General features: G+C 37.5%; 1 protein-coding gene across 2 annotated transcripts in view; it reads left to right on the forward strand.

The window, feature by feature from the left end:
• Nucleotides 1-17,829, forward strand: part of LOC110171576 (RNA-binding motif, single-stranded-interacting protein 3) — a 113,659-nt gene that overhangs the window by 79,712 nt on the left and 16,118 nt on the right. For both annotated transcript variants that reach the window (XM_055164154.1, XM_055164153.1), the window contains 3 exons: nucleotides 288-367; nucleotides 10,872-10,978; nucleotides 14,670-14,713. In XM_055164154.1, the coding sequence (XP_055020129.1) occupies nucleotides 288-367; nucleotides 10,872-10,978; nucleotides 14,670-14,713 (231 nt within the window). The remainder of the gene's footprint in view (nucleotides 1-287; nucleotides 368-10,871; nucleotides 10,979-14,669; nucleotides 14,714-17,829) is intronic.

The raw sequence follows: 17,829 nt of genomic DNA on the forward strand, positions 1-17,829 counted from the left end.
TCATTGAGCTGTGATTGGGCGAGCAGAGCTGAATAGGGGGCAGACAAAGAGGACATGACACGCAACACTTCGGACTGAATGAGGCTTTTAAATAAGGACAAAGCAAAACGGAAACACCATAGAAAAAAAAAACACAACACACTACCTAAGACATTTATTTCCTTACACGTACACAGATTTGCTCAATGTGTAAACAGGATGGCAAGGGATGAGATATACAAATTTAGCATATCAGCACATACAGGCACTTATTCATATATATCTCACTTCCTCTTTCTCTGCGATAGGATGGAGTCGACGGAGAAGTGCGATGTGGTGATTCAGAATTTCAATGGGAAATTCCTGAAAACTCCTCCAGGCATGACAGGTGGGTGTTGATCTGAGAAACAGCACTCGGAGTTGGCTGTACTGAGTTTTATAGATAGATGTGTAAGATCCTGTAAAAGTAAAGTTTTGGCTCTTTTCATTGCTAAGTGCTATACTACAGTAATTAGATCAGATTGTTGCAACGTGTTGGTGTAGAGTTCACTATTGTTGGATTTCAGATGGCGTCACAACATTCTATAGGCCAATAATGTTTAATACAGATGGGATAGATAGAAAGAAAACTGTTAAAATTCAGTTTTTTGTCATAGTGTAGCAAAGTTTGGTTGCTAGTCACATAAAGGTGCACTGTGCAACTTTTCTGGTCCCTGGAGATGTTATTACTTTGCCTGGAATGTTCCATGATATGACTTTAAGCATACACATCTGGCATTTATTCATTAAGGGTGTTTCTATTGCTCAAAACTACAAAAATAAACTGTGCATAGGGGTGTGAACAGAGATCTGACTTGTAATTTAGTATAGAGCTGTAACCTGCTTGTCTTCCTTGTGATGTAGTTTTTTGTAGTGTGCCAAGATTGGAGTAGTAGAGGGTTGAATCATGGCTGCTATTAATTAGTTGCAGCTCATTTTTTAACTATATTGTACATTTAAAAAGTGTTTCCTTGGATAATGTTACTTATGGGTAATTATGTCAGTGGTAGTTGAGTAGTTTCCATTTTATCGTTTATTGTGAAATTATCTGCAGCAATATATCACACTTCAAATATATTTAGTGTGACTGGCCTAATTGTTAGGCTGTGAATGTAACTAATGCTTTTACTGACTATAATACATTCAGACCTGCAGTGCCAGGCTAATGTAGTAGGTGGAGTATATGCCCTCTTTGATGTAACAGTAATAGGATGTGATGTTGCCTGGTTGCTTGTGGTTTCTGGTGCTGAGAACATATGGTTTGCTTCATGTACTGCCTGCAGAGTGGACCGACAAGCCCCTTTTCTCTATTACATTGTGGTTTCATGAATATTACCTCGGGCCAATATTGTTATGCCATTGAAATTAAATATGCTATGCATTCGAGGCTAGTATATGGTCTGACCACAGGATCTTTAGGTCACAGAGAAATTACAGTAAGTATTCAGTGGTGTTAGAAAATATATGAGATACTGTGCCTTGTATTGCCTTGTATCAGAACATTTAAATAAAGCATGTTTATCAGATAGAGCCCCATTACGTGTGTCTCTGCTGCATACTGAAAATAGTGTGACTAATATCTCATCCGCTCCATCAATATTGCTCTTCCGTCTCCTGCCCCGTCTTAGACAACCTTGTGTTGATTTAGAGGGAAGATCCGAGTGATTAATTCCTTAACCAAACAAGACGCAGACTGACAAAAACACACATGTACGCGACACAGACAGACGTTTCCCCATAGCAAACAATCTGCTACACAATGTCCCGCCAAAAGTCAAGTTAGGTTTTTTTTTCTGCAGAAAAGGAACAGATAGTAGGGCCATATGAATTTATTATTTTAGTAATCCTGCAGGGCAGTACTGTGGCACAGCGGTTAGTGCTCTCGTCTCAAAGCAAGAAGTTCAATGCCTGGGCAGAGTGGGGCCTGTCTGTGGAGTTTGCATGTTCTCTCTGTGCTGGCATGGGTTTCTTCTACTGTTAAAAACATGTACAGGCTCCCCTCTGGAGCAAGGACTCCCCTTAAAATTATATTCCAAATGTCAGTGAGATTTTCCTGGTTAAATAAAGAATTGATGTTAAAATGTTAAAATATACTTTATTGTCAACTGTTGAGGAGATTGTGGATTTTCTGTGTAGGAGTAACTTGATTTGCCTTTTATAATATGCAGTGAAAGTGTATTTTTTTTATTGCCATTTAGAAGTAACAATTGTTACAATTAAAATATATTATATGGCATGTAGATTGTTTTGTCAAATGTGACTCCAGATATTGAGAATTGCGCTACCCCCAAAAAAATGGTACAAGCAAACACACAAGGCAAGTTGTGTGTCTATGGGAGAGAGACAGTGCCTGGTGTGGTCGCAAAAAATGACTGAACAAAACAAGGACAGGGCTGGAGAGAAGAGAGAGAGCTGAGCAGGGGACTAGCAGACTCAAAGTGACAGAATGGTAAAGCAGCAATGGAGATACAGAGCTATCAGATAGAGACTTAGAGAAAAGGAATGGAGCGAGAGAGGGAAAATAGAAAATCAAGGACAGACAGAGCAGGCCCAGTGTCCCCGCAGTATAATTTGGAAGATACAGCACTGTGGATTGTCTCATACGCATACACACATTTAGGCAGCAGAGTGAAACTGACAACTTTAAAAATAAGAACTTTAAGCAACATAATACAACCTTTGGTTTTATGTTTTATTTGATAATATCGCAGTATATGGATTATCTTAGGAGATATTAGCAAAAAAAGTGAATACATACATCTCACAGTTAATGTCACTCTGTTATATTCAAACAGTGACTCTCTGTATGCTATATATACTAACAGTAAAAAAATGTCTTTGAAATTGAAATTGAATTAATCAAAAATAAATAACATGTGTCTGAGTGGATGGCTTTTTAGTGATACAGATATGTGGTGTGTTGTTTGGGTTCCACTGTGACTGAACGTTCTGTGAAAAGGTCCAGCTGATTTATCCTCTGTCTTTCTGTGTCAATGCCTGTCCTGCTGTTGCTATCACATGTTACAACTTAGAACAAGAGTTGGCCTCAAAAAATTTAAGAAATAGGCTGTAAATGGCTGTAAAAATGTTATCTCTCGGTGGTGTGCTGGTACTGTGCAGGTTTCCCTGATTGGTCTGTCCATCCGCTCTGATGTATTGGCAGGAAACAGTAATATTTCACCCTCTGGCTGTGAGATTAATGTGTGCATTGATCACATGACCGGGCCTTCCATCAGCTCTCGTTAAGAGGAAGCCCATTGATCGACAGTGCGGTGACTTCTGCCTCTCGCCGTGGTTCCTTTCATAGAAATAGGTTACTACGATGGGGCATTGACTTGGACCGTTTTTAATATTGAGTGGTAAAAGTGCTGATCAGTTTAAAATATTAAGGATGTTGGTGTTAAAGTGCAGAAAGAGAATTACTTGTCCAGTTTTTGTTGTGTTTTGTAGGGCTATCCCTGTAATACAGTATTTATATATTTAGAAAAATGAATTTAGAAAATACACCAAAAATTGCTACGTATTTTTTTGATAGTGTAGTTTCAAATTATTTAATTAAGACAATTGTCATTACAAATATATTCAATGGATGTAGCGATACTGGTATAGAAACTGAAACATGAAACTGGTTGGGCCTTTACCAGGATGTGATTAGACAATTTACAGACTGGTCTTAGCCTAGAACATTTCATAGTGTTTTAACTTTTGTTAATACAAAGCTGTTCAGCAGTTATTTGAATTATAAGTAAACATTGTATGACACAATTGGATCTCTTGTGTGCTGTTATCCATCCCTACACTGGTACTGGTTCATATTGGGTATTGGCAGTTAATAGTCAAAGTATCGATATCGGTATTGGAAATGAAAAGCTAGATCAGTGCATCCCTAATTCAATTATTTCTCATTGTCAATGATATGATATATAATTATAGATTGGGTTTAGCAGTAAAATCATGTGATTTGGAGCTGAGTTTAGGATGAAGAAATGTGACAGCGATGATTAAAGTCTGTAGTTTTATGTTCACTTGAATCAAAACTTGTGATCGATCAATATCAGAAAACGAATGGGCAAATGAAGGAGATACAGTTTATGATACATAGAGGAATACTTTGGTGCTGACAGCAAGGGATATGGTGTAGGAATGTGGAAAGAATTCTGTGTCCTCCTGGATATATTTTACTCATACGGCTTCAGAATCCTGTAATGTTACCAACAGATTGTCTTAAGATTGACTACTTTGCATTAGTCAGTAGTTCCTGTACAGTGGGAGCTGTCTTGTACATCCCGCCCAGTCAGTTGTAAATAAAAAGCTTGCTGTGTCTTTGACTATAGACTGTAATTCTGACGCTCAGTTGCTTGTTGTTCGATTTCGTCCTGGCTTCCTGCTGTGAAGCGCGGAGTCGGTGCCAGTAGGAAGCCCTCCCTATCCACTCGTAAAGAGCTCATTTTCCATGGAATCACTATCTGTGTGTCACATTTTGTCAAGGGCTGTTATTTTTGCATTCACGTTTACTCAGCACGTATCGAGGTAAACAAACAGACAAAACTGATGGAAATTTACACTTGGGAGAAAACAGTTCTGATGCTGTATTTTAGATGGATTTTATTCTTATTGTCACTTTTTCTTCTACCAGATTGTTTTAGACATCACAAGCATAAAAATAAAGCATCCAGATTAGTTGTGAGACCAGTGTCACATCAATCTCTTGATCTCGCTCTGAACTGATAAAATCTAATGATATGCATGAAGGATTAAAAATATGGAGTATGATAATAAATAATTTTAGTTTAGTTTTACTGAATTATTTTCTCTTGAGACATTTTATATTTTGGTAACCCATTACCACAGTGATCCAGGGAGTGTATCCAATTCCTAGTCTCCACCGCACTCCTGACCTTTCTATAATGTATGGCTAAAGAGCAACAGAGGCTTAGTGCGCACACTGTGACGTAACCATTGCACTTTGTATAGTGTCACCATGCAGCTTAGATTTCACTTTTTGTAACACCCAGCCCTTTCTTAGAAGGACAAATTATCACATTAGTCATTGCAGTGATTGTGTAGAAATAATGAATACATTTTTAATCTGTTAGTGAACTTTCTGGAGTCTCCTCTGTTATTTATCATCTACTTTTCTCTGTTACTAATAATTATAATTCATGCATTCAGATTTCAAGACACCCAAAGCGCTTTACAGTGCATTTTTCATTCACTACACACTCTGTGGTATAAGGTACTATTGTAGCCACAGCTGCCTTGGGGTAGATTGACACAAGTAGTTCAGCCAATCTGTGTTATTGGCTTCTCCAACCACTTCCAAACTCATTAACTTACCACATTCAAACTAGGCTAAATATAATGCACTGGTGCCACTGCTGCCCCTCTATGGTATCTGGTTTTCCCAGCAGTCTCTTATCCAAGAACTAACCTAGCCTACCCTGTTTAGCTTCCGAAATCACGTGAGATCGAGCATTTTCAAGGTGGTATGGCTGTTAACGCACTTATTCACCAGCCTCGAACATGCTGCAGTCTAGTGGCTCACCTGGTATGGCAAACATGGCATTTCTCCAGCAGATTCCCAACATGCACTATCCCTCCCGCCTCTGTCTCTCTGGAGCAGAGATGGATATGTTTGTTTGCTCGGCTGGTGTTTTAACAGTTTCTATGTGTCCCCGCTGTGGTCTGCAGTGTCCCACCGCTACAATGAGTGCTAACAGAATGTGCTCCACGCCTCTCTCCTCACGCCTGCCTACCTGTGTCCACAATCTTCTGCTTTACTCACAAATCCGATTCAGATCGTTTCACATCTTTACACAAGGTACCAGTCTTTTTTTGTCCGCATCTCTCAGTGTTATCGCACCTTTCATGTTCTATTTGCATTTCCCTGTTGCATCTACAAGGGTGTATTCTTGTTGGAGCTAAAGCCTGCTATATGCTCCCATTCTATCCCTGGAGCAGTGACAATCTAATGCAGGATTTAAAGCAGTAAATCAGCAGTATCCGTCTGACTTGATGAGTGTAAATAGATCTTGTAAACAGGAAACCTCACAGAGCTTTTGTCCAACAATCACTTCTTAGCTGTCGTGTTCAATTCAGTTTGCACTTACAATTGTTGGCACAACTTGTAAAGCTGAAGCACCAAAATGTCTCAATTTCTAACAATAAATTAAATGGTAACTGTGCAGGATTCTACTCACTGTAAAATACTGCTTTTATAAACAAGGATTATCCTGCTTTTTACTGGGCAACTGTGACATGACAAAAACTGACAAAATGGTCATAGAATTCAAATTTTTATTGTCCCCACTGGGATATTTTACTCCCTCTATTTGACATCCAATGCCGCTGGGGCATGCTGTCAAAAGCAGTAGGTGAACTGAGTAGTGCCTAGGGACCCATCTCCAGCTCTAGATCCAGGAATACTTAGTGAATGTCAGCTGTAGTATTAACCCTTACTGTGCGTTTTTTAGATAGAATGACTAAGAACGGGATGTTAAAATTAGTTTCCCTTGTTTGTTTTTTTTAAGCTTCAAGCAACAAATGGATATCATTAGGTGTTTAGTGTGTTATATAGTACACGTATATGCATAAATAACACACTTGAATCTAATTTTATCACTTTAAGTCAGACCAAAGAGATAAATTAATATAGCAAGGACATTTGTTGTAAAAGATAAGGTTAAATATAGCTGATTCATTGTCGCAACTACGAACTATTGTTGGTTCAGATAAAGTATATTAAGAATAAAGATCAATGGGACAGCTGCAAATTGCTTTACTATGATTTATCAGTCTGTTTGAGGTTGTCACGAGAGGAAGTGAATCGCAGGTCAAACTGACAATTAAAAACGTCCTTCTCATTTTAAAAGCCTCTTGTGGAACCCAATAGAATTCTGTGTTGGAGCGGAATAATTAATCTAATGCTCTTTCCAAAGCAGATCCTTTCTCTGTTGCCATTGCTGTAGGCAAGCTCAGCACCTCTGTATGATCTGTATAGAAGCCAATAGAAATACTCGGGCATTTGTATTAATATGAGAATCTTGTCAAGTCCATTAGGAACCCAGGCAGCGTTGACATGCGTGATATCTCAAATCCCTCACCTCAAGGCATAATGTATAATGATAACAATGTAATAATAGTGCCAATTTGTTAATGTGGGCTGTAACTGAAAGGTACTTTGCATATTTTGAGCCCAACGCTTTGTTTCTGATCGGTCTTTATGAAAATTGCCACAAATAATGGCTGAGTTGAAGAGATTAAAAGGCTTAATGAAACGGCTTGGTAGGTAAAATGCCTTCATACAATGTCTAATTTTTCTAATATATCCTTTTTAACACAGCTCATATTAAGGTGCTTAATTAATTGCCAGTGGCTATGCTTTCACCACTCATGCCCCATTGAAACCCTGACATGCACAGCTCATTTTGCAATATTGAGGAATTATACCAGCCATGATAGATATCCTTTTCCTCTGAAGGTGAAATTTGACAAGAATAATGAGCATATTCTTGTCACTCATATTACAGGAACAGCAATAGATTTAGTTTTGTGTTGTGGTCTTTGAATTTTATTTAAATTTACTGCATTGTTAGATATGACAAGCTTATTTGAAAAGGTCGGTGCTTCTGTTTGTTGTGTCTAAAACATCAAATGCAACTCCTGTGTTAATCTAGCATGTCAGATTAGAGTAAAGTAATAGGATTAAGCACAAGGCAATCCAGGCATGTAGCGTCAGTGTACAAAAGATAAATATCCATGGAGATTTGTCTTAATTATCTGCATAAATTCAAAGCCATAAAACATAAGTCTTCAGGTGATGCTGTATTAACACGTAATATAATTATAGATGGCTCAAATTGATTTGTGCATGGAGTAGAGCAGGTCAAGTCTTGCCTCGAGCGAACTATTATATTACAAAATCTTCGTGGCATCATAGTAGGGCTGTTATGATTGATGTTATTATAAATGTATTTCATGCAGTTTTTATCTTTTGCACGTCAAGCACTCTGTGACCTGTGAAACGAGCTATATAAATAACCTTTATTTACCGTACTTACCAGTCAATTAGGTTTACATGACAATACTGAAGAATATACCAGTTGTCAGTTTGAAAGAGTTATTAATTGTGAAAAAGTAAAAAGACAAAAAAAAAATTACGTATGATTTAAAAACGTTATAATTCTTGTTTGTGTAAAATTAAACTAGAGACTCCTGAGTGTCCAAGCCATAGTCAAGTTGGTTACAAGTCTGAGCTGCACTCCATAGTTTTACTTTAGAAAACAAACATTGCATTGAACTTGAATGAACTGTTCCGTTGCACTCACTGTCTCCCAATACATCATACACACATAATGTAGCCCTAATCAATACTCAGGGAACAAAATGTTTTTTGATAGACCGCATACATTGACAAACCCATTTAGACACATCAGTCAGGGGATTCACTGACTGTAAAAAGCCTGAATCATCGGTTACATCATGAGACATAAAGACACAAAATGCCCACTGTCCCTTGGGTAGGAGTAGATTTTTACAGTACAGTGCGTTTCAAGTATGTATAACTAACTAACTAACATCTAGAAGACTGAATTATTGAGCGCGTAAGATGATATCAGACCTTGTTGTGTGTCTTTTATTGGCTATTACTTCCTTTTCTTTCCTTCATTTATTCTTTTGCTGTGATTGATTTGTACGTTATGACTTCCCGCATTGAAAAACACATTGCTTATGTTTTCCTCTTGTTTTTCTCGCACGCATGGTTCTTGACTGTTTTCGTGCTGCACTTAAATTGGATACAGGTAATTAGTCAGCTCTTTTATGATGTGCTTAGTACAGCTATTAAAGGAACTTGTAAGAGGAGGTTGATAACATGAGGAGCCTTACTCAATGGCAGGGTCAAGTGTGTAAGAAGAGAACTCATCTTGAATAGACCTCTTGTTGTTGACAATGTTTCACAGTCTGGTATTATAAGTCAGGCCCCAAGATGGTCTTCCACTTCACCTTTAGTTTTTTGTGTTCACATATTTATTACAGCTTTCATGAGCACAATAATTAAACAAAAAGCAGACCAAAACAAAAACAGTGAGGTCTAAATTAACTAAATTAACATAGAGACACATAAGATTTATACAGTGAGACAGTTCCATCCAATTGCTCAGCCACCACCATTAATTAACCAACTTAACTAAAGCTTTTTCATAGTGGTAAATGAAAATAGGACATGATTAATATGTTTTTATGATGTAATTCTATATCTATAACTATATATTATATATCTATTTTACTAGGAACTGTATATATTTTTTCACAAATTGACTTGCATGTGGCACAAATAATTTTATTTGAACAATGTAAACTCATACTGTGATACATAACTCATACATAATTTAAATGTTACAATGTTAGGTTTATTTAAGCTTGAAGCAGTTCTTGAACAGCATACTATTATAAATGTGTAACAATAGAATGACCAAGTATGTACGATTTTTCAGTGCCAATGTAATGTTCACTAGTTCACAGTTTCTTATCTATTAATGGGAAAAACTTGTAGATTGTTATAAGTGGACTAAAGGAGTGTGACGTCACCCATAGTGTTCGGCTTCAGTCAAATGAAGCTCACAGTGCTGGCAGTTATAGGGGCACATTTGGAGCCCCATATTAGGAATAGGAATTTATTTATGAACAAAATAGTGAGATAAAACACCAGGATCAGGTGGAGTGGGTTAATATGAACATGAGGAGCCTGACAGCACTAGTTACAGAGAGAGGGACGACTATTTCAATGTAAAATCAATTGGAAATAATCGATGGAGCCAGAAGTGACTCCATGTTCAGTTCCTATTTGGAACGGGGTGGCTAGTGGCTTAGCTATGTCCAAATACTGCATAAATTTTGCATTCCACTAAAAATAAACAAGCAATGGAACAACCCCTTCTAGCGGGTGAATGCTTAACCCGTTACACCCACATTTATTTACCTATTTACCTATTTTGTACCAGTGCTAGGAATGCAATGGCATTATGCCCTACAATCTTAATATATGTGTTATTTATTATGTTTGATACAGAACTTTTTATGCATTCAAAACGGTGAGTTTTGCAGTGTTTTGGTGCCAGAGATCTCTTTGTCAGCCGTGGTCTGACTACATAATCCATCCAACAACATCTTATCTCTGGGTCTGGTTCATGTTTTGATAACAATACTTCTGATTTTGTTTGTTGACTTGGGCAGATGCTAAACCGTTTCCTAGAAATAAAGGACATTATTCACACTCTCCTGTTCTTGAACAAATTGTGCTGATATGCTATTAAATCCAATAAATCAACTTGCAACAAGAATCTTTTTCTGCCTCAATCCATCTACTTCCTGTTTTCTGTGCAGCCCGTGGCATATGAGGTTGCAGTTGTTTAGGTCTAAACCTGGGTTTGTTAAACTTTGTGTGGGAGGTCACGGTCAGCTAATCCAATTTGTAATCAAGGTTTTCTTAATCCTCAAGTCCCAAAAAGCTGTTGTCTTTGGAGAAATCACATTTACAGCCTCAGGTCAAGCTGACTTTTTAGTGCACTAACTTTACCCCTTTTAACACAACCTACAGTTCTATGTTGACTTGCCTGTGGCATTGTTTTCCTGGCGGTAGAGACTTCTACTGATGCTGAGATAACTTTTATGTTCAGATATCTAGAGTGAACTGTAGATAAATGGAAAACTCTTGTGTTTCATCTGATGTATGCACAACACAGCATTTTTAAATCTTATCTTTTAAAACACAAGTCTTAATGCATGAAGTGGCACATTTTGCAGTCATTAATATGATGAATCTCTCTGTGTTTGTCCTTGTGTGTTGTGGGCAGCCCCTGCAGAGCCACTGCTGTGTAAGTTTGCTGACGGAGGCCAGAAGAAGAGACAGACCCAGGTCAAATATCCCCAGAATGGCCGACCGTGGACAAGGGATGGAGAGGTGAGATGCACTTGTTTATTTAATCATCACACTAAAGATTATGCATAAATCATACACACCCAGATCTATCAGATATACCTATTTTAAACAATGACATCCAGAAATACACCAAACAACTTCTTTGATAAAATGTGTAATACAAAAAAATATATCCATAGGACTTTAAATTACCTTTATTCATTTTTTGCTTGAGTAGTTAGTCAAAAATGTTGGTTCTATTACTAATACTACAGAGTTGGAATGACATTTCTGAATGCTTTCAGCTAATAAAATATAACAATTTAAAGTAGATTTTTTATGCCCAATGGAATATTTAGCTTGAAAGTATTTTATTGAGAATAATTTAGCTAGTATCACTGTAAGAAATCTAAACTGGTTAAACAAATCAAAACGAGATGGCTAAATACTTGAATGTCATGTGGATATTCCCTGAGTGCATTGTGGGATAATTGTAGACTAGTTAAAAACCTGCTGCTGGCTCTGCTGTACTGCCCACACCATTGTGGACATTACTGTATTTTAACTGGCACCAAAAATCCATTTATATATTTAAAAAGCATGTTCTGTCTGACACATGGCCCATTTTACATTTTATAACAAAGCGTTTGAGGCCTGACAGGGCTCCCTGCAGGGTCATTATCAGTATTCATTTCCAATAACTCAGTGCATGCCAAATCGGAGATGCCTCTGACAGTATAAAAGCTGGCAAATATCAAGGTTGTTAAATGTAAAATATAAGGTTTCTGCAAGACCCCAAAGCCAAGTTGTTTTTCCTTTTGTTGAAACTCCCACCTCCAGTCTGTCATGTACGGATGAAATGAAAGCAGATTGGAAGCAGATTGACTGTTGCACAATGCACACAGTTCACAAGTTGCTAGTGTCGATACCAAAGCTTTAATTTACAGAACAAGGGAAAGTGAATAATAATGTTGCCACCCACACGACAAGTGCACTTTCAAACAATTTCCCAACATTTAAATTCCTGGAGCTCGAGCCAGCACAGAGTGGAGAAGTGAAATGAAACAGAACCGAGCTGAAATGGGAGCTCCATAATAATAACGGGAAGACGCCACAGTGCTGCATGTGTGTGTTTACGAGACACACTGAATTTTATTTAGTGTTGTTTATTGTGCTCTTCTGAATCAAAATAATAGAGTTTAGAAACTGATTTTATGAAATTTCTAAATAAGCCACTGACCGTTACCAGCTTTTCTGTTTGTGCTATTCTCAAGAGACAAGGGTTTCTACTCTGGTTTCTCTCATAGTGAAAAAAACCCAACAACAAATAGAAAGAAGATTTTATCCAATTTTTGCATCAACTAAACACTGTGTTTGAAACATGGTCTTGCGTATTGCTGCGTTTTAATTCCCATGAGATGAAACTACCAAACTGTGAGGCCAAAATTGGAAACTGAACCTCACAATTTAGTTATAAATTATGTCAAATCTCTTCTTGTCTTGTGGGAATTGTGTCTCGTCCCTCCCCTGGTCACCTAGGTTACAGTTATAATCTTGTTTATCCTCTATATGGAGTCACAGGCAAACAACTATAGAACTTAAGTGCATGAATATATTGATTTAATTTTAATCCAGATGCCCTTCCTAAAACTTCTATTAAATCTCAATTATTTTTCACCATCTGAGGTCATCTGTTTTGGGGCACTTTTCATATTTTCTGACACAATGTAATCAGGTCTGAAACAGTATTTAGTGGAGGAAAAATAAACACTGCAGTGGAGTTCAGTATCAGGGCACACTTTCAACTCATGTGCCAATTTGGAAAGCAGAGGCCCGTGTGGAACAAGTACAAATGACTATTGCGTGTGGAGGCAGGCTGGATAAAGGGAAGATGGAGAATAATAAAGATTTGTAGACACTACTGTTTGCTTCAATTTGGTTTAGGGCTTGCCAGGAGGTAGTTGATTTGTGATCCCTTTGGAGCCAAGAGAGACGTAATATTATTATAGAGGTTAACTCAAATAAGATGTCTTGGTTACATTTTAAATTAAGGTTCCTTCGTAAAGGTGTTAATAAGCACTAGTCATTGTTTTCAAGCATGTGTAAACTTTTGATTGGAATGAATACAGTAAAACATGCATGCATATTTGGGGGCTGTACATTCTGATATGCAAACCTAAAAACAGGCTCTCTAGTGCTCTCTAAATTTTTTATTTTGAAAAGTTCTTAAAAGAACATCTATTTGTTGTGGACAAATTACAGAGAGCTTATTTGTGATGCAGAACAATCTGACATCTTCTCATCTTTCTAGATTTGACTAAGAAAGGCGAATAAGGGGTGGAATATCAGTTTCCATATGTATTAATATGCACCCTTCTATCTCAAATTTGAGGTAATAATTCAAATATTTAATGAGCTCATGTTTTGTTTTTGACACTTGCTGTTCTGTGAGGGGCGCAGGGAAGGGCTGTGTGGTGGGAGAATGGGGGTGATGCAGAGAACCTCCTGGTTACTTATATAGACTTGACATTTATTATGCCAAGTTTCTCTACAGAGGTGTAGGTAATGGTAGTTACGCTTCGCATTTAAATGGATTTTTAAGGTGGTGCAACTGAGTCATCATTCAATATTTCTTCATTCAAAATTAGAGGTCACTCAGTCACTGGTCTTTTTTACTACTTGACTTTCAGATTTCAGATGCTCTGGATCCGGGTTTAATTCCTCCCTTGCATTTCATATATGTTGTTAAAAAAGTACACTGACTGTGTGACTTATTAACAGGCTTGTTGGTTGAGGCCAAATTTAAAATCTTTGTATGATTATTCATTGTTACAAAAGTAGTCCATATTTCAGATTAGGGAACTGGAATACTTTATAAACTTTATAGTAATAAAGCCTTTTGAATGTACTTATCAAATAGTCTTCTGTTATAAACAAATTAAGCATGTTTATTAAGGGTTTGAATACAACCATAAATCATTTCGTTTGTTTATAATAGCAGCTTATTAATGCTTGCGCTTGTGTTTTGTTGTTAATGGCTTGTTAATATTATAAAGCATCTACAAATTATAGTTATTGCTTTAAAAGTGATTATAAACAAATGAATAGTGCTTATTATCGCCTTATAAATTCTTTACTGAGGAACCTTATTTTAAAGTGTCGCCATGTCTTTATTGACAAGAAGAAGCAACAGTTGGGTTTGAACATGTAACTTTCTGATTTGAAGGTGTAACAACCAAATGTGTCAACAGTAAAAATGTTGAGTATTATGCTAATTCTATTTTTTGTAATATTAGAAACACAAGCTGTCATGAAGTATTTACTCTCCATCTGTGTGCCATTGTTACGAGTGCGACTAAATCAACAAGCTCTGCTCCAACTTGATGTGTAGTTATTTTGACTAAAGTGTTTTTGGACACATCATATTCCAAGTGACAGTGCAGATGTTGTCTGTGAAAACATGCACCAATTTGAGTTTGTCAGACTTGCTAAATCTGTCTCTTTTGTTCTGAAGAAGTGGGACAGCTGCAGACAGGGACCAGATTGTGTGTTTTTGTTTATATATTTGTATTTTTTGTGTGTGTTTTTCAATTGTCCTGAGATACTACAGTTTGTCATTACCATATTTCCAGTAAACTTTAAATAGGTGTTAATATCTAAATATCACACTCTTTTTAATGAGTAGCACTTTCCACTAGCAACTCTAACCAATGTCCTAATTTTGTGTCTCCAGAGTGGCATGGCACTGACGTATGATCCTTCTGCAATTCAGAATGGGTGAGTTGACTTTATTCAGATGTTCTATTTTTGTTAGATTGTTCATGTGCAAGAAAGGGTATTGGAAGTACTCCATTAAGAATGTAAGTAAATGACAACTGCTTCGACAAAAGCGCTACTTGAATATTATCTATGTAAGATCTGTGCATATTTACAAACAGCTAAATGTTATTACTACAACAATTAATGCTTACCAAGGCCCAACACTTGATAGGTACTGACATAATTTACAAGCAAAACACTGTTTTTTACTTGTAAATTTCTTGATTACAATGAAATGCTTTCTGAAATTTGACACGTAATCAAAAACATAACTTAATTACTTCACATTTGCTGTTGTTTATGATTATTAACAATATGGCACCTCCACTACTCAAAAAGTTTGCCATATTAACATCTGAACAGATGCAATGGCCAGTGTAGCGTACCTAAAAGAAAAACAGCTCTAGGCCATACAGCACTCTCTTTCAGGATGGAACAAACTACCAACACATTTAAAACTATGCAAAGATCTAAAAAGTTTAGAGCTGAATTAAGAAAATATGTTTTAACAACACAAGTGCCAACATTAATGTGCCAGCTAATCTAGGGAAAATAGTTTATAAATAACAACTAAATTATAGCTGATTACGGGCACATAGGGAGTAGAACAGGAGTGGGATAGAGATATTTAATGTCATTGTATATTTTATAACTATGTGGATATAGATTGCATTGTTCTATGCTTTTGGTGTATGCTGTGCTTTGGCTGTCTCAGGGACTGCTGATGGAAATTAGCTTCGAGAGCTATAGTCTGGTCCAAAGCATCTCTTAAATCCTTCTTTGATTTATGCTCCTGTACTACTACTACTACTACTACTACTACTACTACCACTGCTACTACTACTACTACTACTAACTACTAATAATAATAATAATAATAATAATAATAATAATAAACGTTCATGTTCTAGCTCCAATCACCCTGACTGCAGCACCTCACACAGATGCTCACACATCCACATCAGCACTTTTCTGCAGACGAGCACCTGCATGCAAATGATCAGACCACACACACACGCACGCACACACATCCACACACATGTGCACACACATGCACACACACTACACTGTCTGCTCTCCTCTACCACGTGACTCATGCAGCCGTTAGCATAGCGCCGTCAGATGCTACTCAATGCTAAGGGTTTGAGCTGGTGCGTTGCCGTGGCGCTGTAAGACTTTCGTCAGCCGAGGCTATCTGCGGAGCTGCCAGCCTGAATGCATGGGCTGTTGGGAGTTTGGAGGGAAATTGTAGATTGGTGCTGTCTACCGGGAGCACTGCTGGTGATGCGATCCCCGGAGACACTTTCCTCTAGCTCTGCTCCTCTTTTGGTTCAATACTCCCTCCTCTTTGTATCATATTCCTGCGCCTGCTTTCTTGTTCTTTCAAAGGTTCAAATTACCTCCTCAACCCTCTGGCCTTTCCTGTTCTGATCTTCTGTTTTTCATAAAGTTATCAAACCATGTATTACCCTCATCTGTTTTGCTTTAGTATGGGTTTACAGAATTTTTGTAAAAAAAAAAAAAAAAAAACATGCAAGTGAAAAATAAGGTATGATTGGAGATGTATCAATTACCTTAGTTCCAACACACATTTTGAGCCCTACTGCCAGGCTCAAAAGAAACCCCTAAAGCGAAACTTGAAGTACAATAACATTTTATGATTCCAAATTAGTTAAAACTGGGGGGGCAATTAAAACCCTGGAAAGAAAAGACAATGCCATTACATTTTTATGATACCCTTACAACAACAAATTTGCCATGTATTTTTAAGCTCTATTGTATTTCTAAGCAGACCACCTTTGCATTCTGATTTAGTCTTCCCAATAATCAACTGTCTGTTTGCATGGCTTAAGCCCTCTCTGACCTCTTTTTCCGAGGTCAACGAAAGCTCCTTCCGGCAAAGCACTAAATGACTGTGAAATGCTAATGCAGCTAATTAGAGAAGCAAAACGCACAGAGGCAGCTCTTGAATAGAAAGCAGGGGCCGGATGAGGTTATGAGGAGGGCAAAGTCAGGAATAAAGTCAGTACAAGGAGAAGGCAAGGGTACCAATCAATTACTGCTCCATAGTTTGTGAAAAACCTGGACAGATGGCTGTTTGGATCTGATGCCAATCTGATATTAGGGTGATACCAGTGAGAAGTGTCCTTATTGACCAAAATGCTTCTTTCATCAATGACATGCAGAAGGACAGAACTTTAAAGGTGTCCTAACCTTTGGACACGATGTTACATTTGCCTAGAATGTTCAACAGTATGTGATTAAACGTATTTATGTCCATGAAGATAAGCAGGTGGCAGCACAAGGTCAATTTACAGAGCGAAACTGTAGAGAGGTAACCCCACCACAGTAAGAATGTATGTTTTTCAAAGTATTTTTGAGCAAATAAAACACCTATAATGAAATAAAATGACAGATATAAAAATGCAGTGCCATATATGAAATATTCCAAGCAAAGGAAAAATACTTCCATAAAAACAAGTAGGTTTAGTAGCTCCACCAAAAAAGTTATGTAGTGCACCTTTAAATTGTTTACATAATCACTTTACAACAACTTGAAAATGGTAAGTACATACCTGAAAATGTATGAGTTTTCAGCAGTACTGTAACTACATGTGTACATTTTTTGCATCTTTCAGTCTCCTAGTCTCTTGCTTCTCCTCCATCTTCAGCTCTTACTTCCACCTCACACATACAGACTTGCGTTTTAGCATGCTAACCCACATTTCTCTGCTGAAAAGTCACTGAGGTCGGCACTAAATCATTGGCTAATTTTTCAGGGCAAACTCCTGACAGTGCGGCAGGGTCACACCAGGGATTCGCGAAGAGGTTTTAAATTCAATCTGCTAGTAATGTTCTGGTCGCAATTACATGTTTAGTGTATTGTTTAAAGAGCTTGCCGCACAGTCCCTATTGACAGCCTGCTGCTCGGGGCTAATAGCCTCCATCAATAACCTTGGATCTGTCCTCTACGTACTATTCCTCTCTCTCAATGCACATCAGTCTAATGAAAAATACAATAAACACAATCAGAGGAGCATATTGAATAACCAGGCTGTGTGTGCTCATTTGTA

The sequence above is a fragment of the Boleophthalmus pectinirostris genome, unplaced genomic scaffold (assembly GCF_026225935.1).
Source record: "Boleophthalmus pectinirostris isolate CB_2022bp ecotype Guang Dong unplaced genomic scaffold, ASM2622593v1 HiC_scaffold_6, whole genome shotgun sequence".
NCBI lineage: Eukaryota > Metazoa > Chordata > Actinopteri > Gobiiformes > Gobiidae > Boleophthalmus > Boleophthalmus pectinirostris.